General features: G+C 41.2%; 1 protein-coding gene across 1 annotated transcript in view; it reads right to left on the bottom strand.

Annotated features, from left to right (window-relative positions):
• LOC111864709 (small conductance calcium-activated potassium channel protein) overlaps positions 1 to 14,274 on the bottom strand; it is a gene marked incomplete in the record, with an annotated part of 758,647 nt that overhangs the window by 357,037 nt on the left and 387,336 nt on the right. The window contains 1 exon segment of the mRNA XM_033751546.1: positions 110 to 247. Within this exon segment, the coding sequence (XP_033607437.1) occupies positions 110 to 247 (138 nt within the window).

The following is a 14,274-nucleotide window of genomic DNA, read 5'->3' as shown; positions in this document are numbered from 1 at the left end:
ACTGCTAACAGGTTGAAGTACGTACTTTCACCTTACCCTCTCAAAGGATTCAATCAAAGCGCCTCACGTGGCGGAGCACAGAGTTGCAGAACAGAGAAAACGTCAGTACCTGTTTGAACTGCCTGATGGCGCCATTGATGCGCAGAGAGTCAGCAGCGATTCCTGCTATGCCATCACCAGGTTCCCGCAGCTGCCGTAAGGAGACGCTGGGTTGTGTGGGTGCGCTGCCATGCAGGTGATGTACACACTNAATGAGGCATAGTGGGGTAATTATGTCTATGAAAGATGAATGGGGCAGGCTAAACATGAAAGCGATAGTGGTACATTTTAAGGAAATATCCCAGAATTATCTGAAGTAAGCCAAGATGAATCTCTTCAGGAGGACCGGTCACAGCACTGCCTCCAAAAATCAAACTCTAACCTCTCATGCTTTCAGAAAAGAGCATACGAGTAATATGCTGGGATCAAAATTTTCAATAATCTGCCATCTGATTTCAAAAGTCAAACGAAAAAGCGCCATTTAAAAACAATAAAATGATATTTAAACACACTTATTCTACTCGGTTGATGACTACTTATTGTCTAGAAAGTGACTCATCCACTTAAAGGCTGTGTAAATAACATAAGTTGACACTATTGACATATATATGTGGATATAATTTTGAATAGACTCATGCGTAACACTTGTTCTTTCTTGCGTGACAGTTGTACTGTACATATGTTTTTGTATTTGTACTGCACATTTCACATCCTGTAGTCATTTTAACTAACTTTGGATCCAGGGAATGCAATGCAATGTAATGTAACGTAATGTAATATAACAGAGGGGCCAGTCTTCCCCCAAATATGAGACCGAAAACAGAGTATCATATCTCTGACACGACCACTGGCCGCACTCAAACGCTATAAAGTTTAACGTAATTCTGTGCGTGGATGCTTCCATCCTTTTCCTTATTTTTTTTCCTTTCTTTCTTTATTGCTTCCTTCATACATCTTTATCTCACTATTTATCTTTATTTCTCTCTTCCTAACATCCCTTAGTTGCCTCTTTTTCTTTCAGATCCATAGGAGATTGGGACTTTATTTATTGAGTATATTAAAGTCTTCTTCAAAATCTCATGTTTGTTTTCAGTTTATAATAACTCTACCAGGAGCGAGCAGCGTATGGGAAAGTAAAATTAAAAGAAAAACTCCGTGGCCTCTAGTCTGCAAGCGAACTATGCCGACCGAGCGACCGCCGCCTCTCGGCGAAGTTAGTGCCAACTTTTAGCGGATAGAGGGTGTCACGTGGTCAGCGCAACGGATCTCCACGACAGTTAATCTCGGTGAAATTAAAATAAATGCGAAGAAAATTAGCATGTCAAAGATGCACACTTAGAATTACTCAAAGCTCTTTTCGGGTGACTGCACACGTTTTACAGATTAATCCGATTTTACGGCTGCAGAAACTTTAGCATACCAGACATCTCATCCATTTCTTTGCGGCCTTGTTCCTACATTGCCTCTAAATTTATGTGTGTGCATGCAGAGATACGAATTTATCGTTATAATCCTTTATGGGATGCCATTACTGACGTTCTTTTATGTGACTTTACAGATTGCTCCCTCTTACCGCGCAGTGTTACTCGTAAATGTCGAGACATTAATTTCACTTAGGAGTTTAGTGTCTCAAACACAAGTACAACACCAACAGAAGCTCAAGAATACGGAAGTCAGCTTTGCTGAGAACAGGAAGGTCAGTGAAGGATTTGAGGTTATCACAGCGGTTCTCACCAGCTTCCACCCTGGTTTCTTGGTCGACTTATTCTTCGATCATGAAGGTGGAGGTAATGGGTTCATCGAAACGTTGGTTAACTTTCAGCGGGCTACACGGCGTCATAGAAAACATGATTCTTCAATAAGGTCAATTTTTCCTTTGGAAGCTTGCCTGCCTGTCTACCTCTCTGTCTGTCTGTCTGTCAGTCCATCCATCTGAAGCGATGAAGTGATAGGCAGAAATATTCCTTCCTTTGTGTAGGCCATACTATGATGAAAAAAATTCTTTTAAGTTTCAGTAAGTATTTCTACGAAGGCACTACGCTACAATGCTATGTCAGAATATCAGTGAATTATTGTTGTTTCCTGGAACAGCGATATGAAGAGAGGTATTAATTTTTAAAGTTTGCATTTGACCACATGCGATAAGAAACAGGAAAGTAATCATGAAATCAAAGATAAATAAATGTGAAAAATTTGGTTAATACAGTAGTATACTGTTGTTAATATATTTGTTTTTTATTCTACAGTAATGCAAGATAATTTCTATAATGAGTATTTGCTACACGACCGCCTCTGTGCTCTAGTGGTTAGAGTTCCTGGCTACAGATCCAGAGGTTTTGGGTTCGATTCCCAGCGATACCAGATTTTCTGGGAAATAGTGGTTCTGGAACGGGGTCCACTCAGCTTGGTGAGGATAATTGAGGAGCTAGTTCAAGGAAATAGCGGCTCCGGTCTAGAAAACCGAAATTAGCGGCCGTGGAGATTCGTTGCGCTAACCACGCGACACCTTCTATCCGCTAAAGTTGGCACTAACCTGGCCGACAAGCGGTGGTGGCTCTGTCGACATAGTTCGCTTGGGGAATAAAGCCACGGAGTTTATTTGCATTTGCCACACGTTAGTGATAACGTAAGACTTATCTTATTAGTTTTTGGGAAAGCAAAACCTTGGTAATAAGTTATAACTCTTGTCACTTCTACGGGAGCAATGACTGGTTTTGAAAACTTCTCGTTCTGCAATGTTGTTTACAGTATACATTTCTATTTACAAACGCCAGACAGATCATCCAGTTTACTAACAAAGAGTCAAAATATTATTCCTCCATCAGGGAAAGTCGTTATAATCTAAACTGTGTAGATTTTAATGTAAATACTGAACGGTTTTATTTTTTCGATAACATTAAATTCGCTTTCACCAGGATAACCGGCACTGGAAGCTTTTCACTTTACCACAGCGGTCCTTCCAAAGTACTTCAAGAAAATAAATAGACTGCCTTTCTTCTACATTAAATATATAACAATCTTAGCATGTATTTGGAGGCACAATAGATCAATGTGGTCGCGGTGCAAGGGCCAAGAAGGCCCACCCCTTATACATATATAGCATCTATTTAATTTGTATTAACATATTATTTTGCTATATACTAATACATCGTTCGCCCTGTGTCGAGTTTATTCTAAAAATTTTTTTCCACAAAATAAATTTACCAAGGTGGCTTTGAACTCAAATTTTAATTCTTAAGGCTTCTGATAAAGAATGCTGACCTCTCTTCCTGTACCCTCCACTCCACTGTCATCAGAATTGCAACACAACTGAATACTAACACTCGCCTCGCCAAAGTGGCATGTGTGTATGTCTTGCACCTAGTGTAAGGAACACTTCCTGATGTGTGGAGTCATGAATTTGGCACTACACAGTTCTTTGTGAAGGCAGAAGACAACGTATAAAATCATCATTTTGTGTTCATTGAAAGAAGGAATTTAAGATACAAACTGTAGCCACCAGAGTAAATTTCTGCCGAGTTACGAGAAAGACTGTGAATGCATACGCACACATAGGCAGCATACATCAAGCTTTTTTCTTTCAGACACCATCCTAAATAATCCTCTCATAATTCGAAAATAATCCAGACATAAACTAAGCTTATCAATTAACATGTTCAATTGTTTTATACCGGAAAATTCCTCACAGCAAAACAAGAGCCAATAGGATACAAGATAGAACCCCGTTCTGTTTCATTCACAACAAGAAACAAAAGTTGTATCGGTGTTTGATTAATTAAGCGCCATACGCAGAAGACACATGGGAAAGTGGTGGTATATCCCCAGCATTCTTGACCTCGGCGCTAGATGCAAGTGAATGGCCAGACGTTCTTCCCGGCCAGGGAAACCGCCCCGGTATCCATAAGATGGGAGGCTGGATGGGCCGAGCTGAACGCTCTGGAGAAGAGAAGTAACTCTTGCCCCTGTCGGCTATCGAACCCAGGATATCAAGCCTCAAGCCCGTCGCTGTATCAGCTGAGCTATCCTGGCTCCTACCCTTTTCCATTTCCTACCAAATAGCGCTGTTTTACGGTTTGAATTCATATTTAATATTTGGTAGGTTTCGAGTTTATTCTCAATCTAGAATCAAGCATACAAACTTAGATTTTCATGATTTCCCTCAGTACTTCCTGAGAATTATTGGATATTACCAAATAGTCTCAGGCCTTCGGTTTCTTCCGTATCCCTTCTAATTCAACATTTAAAATCACCCTGTGCACTTGATAGATGGTTCTTACGTAAAGTAAGAAATAAAGAAATTAACACTTTTAAATAGTAGTTTTTGTCCCTGAAACAATTTGAGTGACATAATGAAACAAAATGACACGTGTATCGCATGGTGTGTGTTGGTTCGTTGGGCAACATTTGTCTCCAACACGAAACGGAAAGAAACTCCTAAAGCACAATGGCCTATAGAAATGCGCATTTCTTTTGTTCAGGGCTTTCCTTTTCAGCAACTCTGACACTGACATTTTTCATTTCAGTAATGGAAACAAATCACGATTACACCTTACACATGAATCCTGTAGCTGTTCATGTAAGGGAAACTCCCCTTATATTGGCGTCCATTCTCCGCGTCTTGGTTTATTCGGATAATACGTATGAAGTTCATTGCGGAGAGGTAAAGAAGAAAGAAAACCAGATTCTGTGGGCTCCCCAAAACCCAGGCACTTCAGAGCGGAAATTTCGGTAAAAGAAGTAACAGGGGCTTTCTTCCGTCTAATTAATTATAATCACCAGTTGTCAATACCCGACACACATCTAGAAAACTTCACTGTAACAAATATCATCGCATACGTTGGTTATCTATATACAGGCTACGAATTGTTGCATCCCACGTTAAGTGGGTCCCTTGTCACCACGGAATGGCACGTCCTCAGGCAGTGGATGGAGGACAACACGTAAATTGAATAAGCATTTGGAGACAGCCGACAGGGTTGGTCCTCTAGCTTGGGGGGGTTTGGCGTGAGGCTGATAAATTCTCGCCGTAAAAAAACAATTTTGTTAAGAAATGTCACAAAGGGCCTCGGAATTGGAATGTGGATAGGGTCAAGTGGAAGACCCTTGTGAATACGGTAATGAAGGTTCGAATTCTATAATATGCCTGGAAATTCTTGAGTAGCTGCACAAACGACGGCTTCTCATGAAAGGCTCAGCTCATGGGTTATGTAACTCGGTGTAGCCCGGTGAAAGTCGACCGATGTTTCGGAGGAACATATCTCCTCTGTCTTTAGGACTGAACATTCGGCTAAGCAGGAAACCAGTAGAAGCAGGAGACAAACCGATCCTGAACTGTTCAGTGTTTCTGCTTCTGCTTTGTTATAACCTTCAGTAGGCCTACATTTAAATTTTGTTGGAAAACAGACCTTGATAACAACGTTACAGACGGACGGATGGACAAGGTGAAATCATTAATTCCGATTTCGAATTTCCGTTCACGACGTGTCACACAAATCAAAATATTCTTCCTTCGTTACGGCATAAGAATGTAAAGGGTAAACTGTGCCAACTAGTTTCTGCTTCGTGTGAAGAATTTCCTTCTTCAGAAGCTAGTACTCGTTAAGGAGTTGGAAGATCATATTTTCACACGGTTCCACCGCTGATTCCAAACTCGAGCCAGATGAATCCTGCTCACAACATCATATGCCTATTCTATTTCTTGGGGTAAAGGTAAAAGGCTGAAGTTGTCTTTGTGCTCGACGAATTAAGAACTACGTCAGGAAAGCGTATGGGGGAGTGGGATCCATGTTAATATTAGACATATGGACTACGCCCATTAAACATAAGTCTCCACATTATTTCTAAGTTCTCTTATATTCCGAGTAAAACTTTATGTGCATTTATTTTCCTCCCATGCTTGCTGCTCCTACCTAACCCTACTTGATCTATTACCCCCAGTAACATTAGGCAAAAATTTAGAAAACATAAAAGAAAATATATTTTTACGTAAATTCGTCTACACGGATTCGAATTCTGAACAAAGAGTTTTCCATTACTTCACTGTTCTCCGTACAGAATGTTAAGAAAAAGTGGTAAATACTCAGAATTACTGGGTCTCGGGACTTCTTCCATTGTCCGGTATTCTATAAACTGACAAACACAACTTTTCGGAAAATGGATCTGTTCCCATCCTCATGTGGGGGGGGAAAGACGCCTACTCTTTTGGGCCCCTTAGAAAAAGCTAACCTCAATCAAATTGATCAACTTGGTTTCAAGTTTCTAGAATATAGGAAGATGGACAAAATCCAATAACCATGTGTGTCACATACCATCGCCACAACCCTTTAGTATCTATCAAAATGACAAATATTTCACTTTTATATTTTTCTTTACTTAGGACTACACCTGGACTCAACATTAAACTGGAAACACCATGTAACGAAGAAGAGAAAACAAATCGAAATTAAGTTCAAGGAAATAAATTGGCTAATAGGTCGGAAATCTCACCTCACAATAGATAATAAACTACTGATCTACAAAACAATAATTAAACCCATATGGACATACGGCATTGAGCTCTGGGGATGCGCCAGCAAATCCAACATAACAATCATCCAGCGAAGTCAATCCAAAATACTTAGAGCCATAGTTGACGCACCTTGGTACGTGTCAAACCAAACTCTTCACACCGACCTCAAGATCCCATATGTAAGAACCGTAATCACAGACAGAATCCAAAAACATTATCAGAAACTGGAANAAAAAAAATATTTTTCTTGGTGTTGTCAAAATGTTTTCCAACTGTGGGGAAAATATATTTTATTTGTGAATAGGATTTATTTAAATTTAAGTAATGTTTTTATTTCAAAATGTATAATAATTATGCGAGTTACAACCACCCACTCTGGTTTCTTATTCTGCGCCTCTACCATTTTGTTAAAAATGGCTTCATTTATTTTGTACAAAAAGATAAAATTTTCTGTGCTGTGGAATAAATATATTTTGGAAAGAATGCAAATTATGAAGCTTCTCTTTATACTACATAATTTTCTCGACCCTTCTGTAACTTCTGTGTTACGTGCAAAAGTTCTCCTCAGCACCCAGTTCTCTAACACAGACTCGGTTCTTCCCCTCCGGGCGATACCGGCTACCACACACAGTAGCCATAACGCGTCAAACGAGGTAACGTCCTGTACTAACGTCAAAGAGTTATGTGATGTACATCTGACAGCTGAAGGACTTGTAAACACACAAATCAAACGAGGTATCTCTGTGGCTGGGAAAATATTTTTGGAGTTTAAGTGCATGGCCCTGATGTCTGTTCCGACTAACGACCTTTGTTATTTTAGAATATTTTCACTTTCAAAATCAGGAGTTTATATAAAAGTCTCGAGAACCGTGGAACACTGGGTGACAGAAATTTGTTTTGTCTGTCTGCTAGAGAGAAGGTCGCCATTGGCATTATGAAGGCTTACGCCATTCTAAAGGTCTATTACGGCCTCATTAGTTTAGAGTTAAAGTGTTTTTCGCTTAAAGCGGTTCACAACTGGATGGCAAAGGTTTTGCTGATGAAGTGGCTGAAACGGAGGCGCGGAAGTGCCTGAGACAACAGTTAAAATATTTATCTGCTGCTGGTTTCGACGCACGGTAAAGCGACGGGACAAGTGGTGGAGGATATATCTACAAATAATTCTTCCCTCCAGGTTCGAATATCAAATGTTTTAAGTTATATATCAATTTTTGACCTATTTACTGACTCTCATTCGTACTTCCACCATGAACTAACCAAACGCAATTTCGCTAAAATCTCATAACATTTCAAAGGACATACGTGCGTGTCTGTAGCTCCCTACGCACAGGAATTGACACAGACGAGGTTTATATGACCTTCATAAAGTAGATTAGGTAAGATCAGATCAGAATATAGGCATCAGAGAAAAGAATAATATTTCGAATGTTATTCATTCATTCATCAGTAATCTGTCAGATGACAGGTCCACAGCCTCTTCCAAAACAGTTTCTCCACTTAATGCGATCTTCTGTTTTTGGAAAGAGACTATCCAGGAAAAGTGATAATGTGGTAGTTTTTCCATTTGCTTTCCACATCGCAGTACAACAGCCGTTCAAACCACTCTGGTCACGCCTGTTGCTATACGAAATTGAACCATCTCGAGCATTATTTTCTCTGTGCTTCAAGTCGCCGCTGATGACGCTGCTTCCGGCATCAGTTTTCGGTGTCTCTCTTCGTCTGATGCCTACCCTTTGACCTGTTCAGCAAGGGAGGCCCTGCCAGTAGCTACGCTACCGCTGGTATAGCTCTCAGGGTCCTTGGCATACTCAAACACCCTCACCACGATAAGGTGGAGACACCAACGAGGGGCATTAATGTTATTAATGTTATTAATAACATTTAATAGTGCAGATTCCTTTACAACACATAGGCTAGGGTCTGTGCTACACAAATAGATTACCAGAACAGGAAGATTACAAACCACTGAGATTTATATATCCTGGAAACTCGATAAAGATTGAGAGACCAACTACAACTAGAGGGATTGAGAATAAACAAATAAGCCTAATTCTGCATAATTTATGACAACCGTACGTACATATACATATATACACATAGATATACACGTAGTATATACACACAAGACTACATAGACCTAAACACAGGGTTACACATTTAGAATTGCCTAAGGCTGACATTCAGTGCTTCTACTTGTATTCAGATTCAAGCGTTTTAATACTACTGAGTGTCTAGTGCACAAACACGTGCATCACATATCCAGGCGGAAATGCAGAAGTCGACAGGCCTGAGCGGGATTCAGGGAGCCGTCGCCCAACGCTAATACAGAGGAGGATGTTTGAATTTCGTATTGAGTGGGTTAAGGTACAGTCTTAAGAGCTGTACATCGTTTGCAATGGTTACATAACGTGCAGGAAAGTTACTAAAACAGGCATGTAGCATACTCGGAGAAGTCTATTTGCTGACAGGAGTGTGGTTGAGACTGAATACGGAAGAGCTTCTCAATTTGTACTATTTTAATATGAATCACACCTAGGGGGACAAGATGGACGAGGCAAACAGATGCATGGAGAAGAAACAAATTTATTTTTATTTTTACTTATTTATGGTTTATTTAAGGAGGCTGTCAGTAGAAAGAAGGTAACGTTGTCCCTATTTAATTAATTAAGCAATATGCCATGAAAACTGGGAAGTTGATGTACGTACGTATAGCTCCACCATCCTTGACCTCGTCACTAGATCGAGGTGATTGGTCAGTTTCAAGCCCCTGCCGTTTCATCCCGGAAGAAAGTGCCGCCCCGTACCCACTGGTTGTGAGTCCGGGTGGGCCTCAGAGCCGGTCTGGGCGCTACGGAAGGGAGAGAGAAATCATGCCCCTACCGGGAATCGCACACAGGTCATCCAGTCCGCAGGCTGTCGCTATACCGACTGAGCTGTACCAACTCCGTCAGTAGCACAGCTCATAAAGTGTAGAAAGCTAAGACGACTAGTGATTAATAATTTGGAAGGGGTGCGAAAGGGAGTAGCAGTGACATAATTCGAGTCATACACGTGTCCGTCTCCAAATACTGGGGAAACCCATAAAAACTTTCTCTGGATAGCTTGTGCTCCTGCCGAGATTTGAATCCGCGACATCAAAACACAAGCCAGAAGCGTTTATCGTTTGCGCCAACTTTCTCCGTGACATAATAAATCATAACACAATTTCCCCCCAATAATCCTCGAAGGATAATGTCACTTGGAAGACCTCGGTGTAGATGGAAAGATAACACTAGTATGTATGTTAGATAAACTGGGTGGAAAGGTTGGGCCTGGACTGATGAAGCTCAGAACAGACAGGTTCTTATGAAAAAGCTAATGAAATAAGATCATGGCCTTTCAGGATATTAGGCCTTGTACCTTAAAGAAGGAGACAGCAGGATACTCCGAAACCGCAGAACCATTAATGATAAGACTAAAATGCATATCAGGAGCTCATGAGAGTTAAAATAGAGCAAAGATGTAAATTTAAACACAGAACCTGACTCTTCTGGAAGTAGCCAACGTATGAATACATTTCCATGCAGTTTGTATGCTGAACGCTCAGAGACACAGAATAACGCAAAACAACCAGACGTTTCAGATGAGGTAAGAAAGCTTCTGTGTTTAATCAACTGACGCAAACGTTTGAAGGCTTATATGTTTATAAATGTGCAATAAAGTTTTAATTTTAAAGTGCATGTTAATATTCTCCTCCTGGGTCTAAAGAACTACGTGTGATTCTAAGCATCGAGTGCATGCGTGGTAACGTAAGCCTTAGTGACAATATAATTAAGCTCTTAACCTCAATATTTGTTACATATAGAGGTAAGATAATATTTACCACTAAATATGCCTTTCGACATTACCAAAATGCATTTTATATGTTGCTACTCACCAGACACCTCCCTCTATCTGAGAAAGTACTCGTTTTCTCAGTCTCCTGTAATGTGTTTCTTATACAGGCTAACATTTCTAGCTCCCTTGCCTTTCTTCCTAACAATTTTCTCGACATTCCTCCATGTTCTTGATTTACAGATCTGTAGTGTAGAGTGGGCCGTTCACAGCTGCCGCACTGTCTACGGTATGGACGGCCTTCGACCACTTGAACATTGAGATCGTGGGTACGAATCCCACTCAAGGCATGGATGTACGTCTGCGTTCATTTTGTTTGTGTAGGTGGGGGCTTTGTGACGGGCTGATCCTCCGTCTAAGGAACCCTACCGACTGTGTATAGGATTAAGAAACTGAAAAAGCGGCAAAGGCCCAACAAAGGCTGTAGAGTCATAGAGAAACAGAGGGGTGAATACGTGTATTGGATTTATCTGAAGAGCACTGTTTTCTATGCTGTAGAGTTCGAGTACAGCCTGATGTTCTGGAGGAACTTAACGCCTCCACTTCGACGCAGAATAAGCCGAGCGAGATACCAATGTGAAAGCAGGTGGAAAGGGGATGTGTCTAGTTCACTGCATCGGTCAGTGANGGTGAGGTTGTCAGCCTTACGTGCCGGTCACCCTTTAACCCCAGGAAGATTCCTGGTACTCATTTCTGTTACAGGTTGAGTTGACCCCATGATCATAGTGTGGCTGGAAGGATTAGGTCGACTGAAAAATCCAATGACCTCATCTGGAGTTGGTTATTGTATTGTTTACTCGTACTTGGGCGAGAGACTTGTGTGTGTTTACGGCGACAAATTTATATGAATTGTAACAGTGTTTAGATATATTTAAACTTCAATATTCCATTGTAACGCTCACAGTGGCCGCGAGGTCTGAGGTTAGAAATGTCTTCTCCCTGCTCAAACCCTGGGGTCGTGCTTTCAAATCCAATTTGAGGTACGGATGTGTGTTTGTGTTGTCATGTGTAGGTAGCGACCTTGCGACATGGCTGATCCCCCGTCCGAGGAGTCCTACCGACTGTCTATAAGATTCGTAGTTTCAAATTACTTCTGATGGAAAACAGGACAGAAGGCCTAACACGGAAGGTAGAGGAAGAAGAAGAATTTTCCGTTGTTTACGTTGGTACTCCTGTCCTAGAAAGATAAACTGCGTGAACGGCGACACGAGGTAAAGAACACGTTTGGAGCACCGGCTTCCTGTCAGACATGATGCCACATTTGTCCCATTTCGCGTGTGACGTATATTTATATATCTTGAGCCCGCGTCTACTCTATATCTGTTTTAACCTTGAGGCAGTAACTAGACCACGTTTAGAAACAGTTGCTTCATGTCTGTGTGGACAGGGGATTCCAAATCAACAGACAAAAATTATGTAAGATGGTTCGGTCTCCATTTTAACCTTTCCTCACTAACAATGGCTTAAGGGTGAAAAAAAAAATAAGAATTTCAGTGAAGCATAAAATTACAGATCTTTATGATGCGACACCATGTAGAATGATAGATACGTACCAAAGTTTCGGAGGAAAAAGCTGCATCCATCTTCAGTATCATAAGTAATTTTGAAGGTGGTGGGAGCTCGTTCCTCTGAAACGTTGGTACCTATCTACCACACTATACGGCATCACAACCCAAGACAATAACTCTGATAATTACCACTGTAATGATCTCAAATATAATTTTAATTTAATGAAACGACAATGAAGCAATACCCACGTAAATTTCTCATACAGGTCCATTCCCACTGATATACGAATATATGTACATGTATAGGGTAAACGTACCAATTTTTGTGATATGTCGTATTTCGTAGTGTTACATTCTACTGGAGCCATCTATGAAAAAGTATTAAAACTAAATGTGGAATACGTACCTATCTTAGTGGCGAATTAGAGTATCACATTGCAAAGTAAGTTAGGTCTAAGTCACGAAATTAGGCGGACTTGCACTATGTATAGGGATAAACATACTTGTATATTGTGACATGACGCTTGAAAGCCGAAATAGCGGAGCCAGAGTAGACGTTCATTGTTAGGGAACAGCTCAGTAAACACGTTCCCGCGGAAAGAAAACGCGCGCAACAATAGACGAGCGATGTTTTCTATGTTGTCAGTGTCCCGGCAGTTCCTATGCAACAGCGTGATAAACAATAGAGAGGCTGTGTTTTCTGCTTGGTCCGTGCCAAGGAGTTATCTTGACAACTGGCGTCACAGTGGAGTTGAGAGTTTGATTGTTGAATGTTAACCAGCGGGCAACGGAAGCTGAAGAATCTCCAATGCTTATATTCGTTACTAGGAAACGTCTAGTAAAAAGCATTGCAGAGTCATAGCCATTGTTGGGAGCTGTTACCAAGTAAAGACTAGTGAAAGCATACTGAGAAGACTTAGTGTGGAAGTCAGCAATAGTGTTGTAGTTATTTGTAGTCACGGCCTGTAAATCAACTCACCACTCCAAAACCCGCCTACAGTCACTAATACACGTGAGAATATCTTTCATTATGCCCATTAATTTTTGTGGGTGTCAATTATCAACTGCTTAGTCTGTTACGGAACACACATTAACATAAAACAGATTAGTGTATGAGAGAATGAACAATCATTGAAAGGCTGCAAGAGGTGTAAATGTACGTAAGCTTATGAATACATCCATGCATTTGAAAGCTCGCTGAGATTTTAAGACAGTTTGATAGCAAGCCTTAACAAAGTCATCAGACAGGAGCCTAGTTAAGATCCACTTTTCAGCACAATTAACCTGCTTCTGAGCGAACTCTGTTCTATGGTCTGCAAGTTTCCTGTGTTCCTGTCACGCTGTATTTTGATGTGGTTGTCAATGGGGATAGTAGCCTAAAGAGCATCATAAAACAAATACAAGTTTTTGAGGTATTCACAACAGTAATTGCTAAGAGTAGGATATGGTCTTCTGGGTTAAGACACCGTGTAATTTTGTGTATGTAGGAGGAGCTTGCTTCTTCCATCTTCAGGGTTGAAATGTGTAATCTCAAGGATAAGGTCTGTTATACAAGCAAGGTGGGGGCACGCGGTAACGTAGTTGGTTGAGGCACTTTGCTACAGGCCGGAAGGTTGGGGGTTCGAGTCCCGATGAGGTTGATTTTTTTCAATTTACCTAATTCTTCCAGCCGCACTATGGTCCTAGGGTCGACTCAGCCTCTAATAGAAATGAATACCAAGAATCTTCCTGAGGGTAAATAGTGGCCGGTAGGCCGACGGGTAAGGCTGACCACCTTACTGCCATCTGTGAGCCGATTGTCCAGAAAATGTGGGACCCTCGACGTCTGACAGTCCTATGGGCCTTCAGGGCCCGTTACAAGGATAGCTTTTATACAAGCAAGATAAAAGAGGTGTAGTCATATGACCCAAGGGAGGGGGAAGAGATATAAAAGAGGCCGGTTGTAGCCAGATGGAGCCGGAATAGCGCTGTCAGTATAGCGACTGGCTACGGGCTGGGCGACCGAGCGATCTGAGTTCGAGTTTTGGTAAGGTAAAAATTTTGCCGATCACAGTGGCCGGGCGGTATAAGGCATGAAATGTGTTTGCTCGCCCGTACACTTGGATCGTAGGTTCGAATCCCATTCAAGGCACGGATGTTTGTTTTTATTCTGTGTTTATAGGTAGGTAGCAGCCTTGTGAATGCCTGATCTCCCGTCCAAGGAGTCCTACCGGCTGTCTAAGATTAAGAAACTGAAGTGAAACCAAGAGTTTCACGGATGCCTGATGCTACTACGGAACAGGAATATAGATAGATAGATAGATAGATAGATAGATAGATAGATAGATAGATAGATAGATAGATAGA

Source organism: Cryptotermes secundus, unplaced genomic scaffold (genome assembly GCF_002891405.2).
Source record: "Cryptotermes secundus unplaced genomic scaffold, Csec_1.0 scaffold654, whole genome shotgun sequence".
In the NCBI taxonomy this organism is placed as follows: Eukaryota; Metazoa; Arthropoda; class Insecta; order Blattodea; family Kalotermitidae; genus Cryptotermes; species Cryptotermes secundus.
The sequence above is the reverse complement of the archived record's forward strand: the minus strand, read 5'-3'. Positions and strand labels throughout refer to the sequence as shown.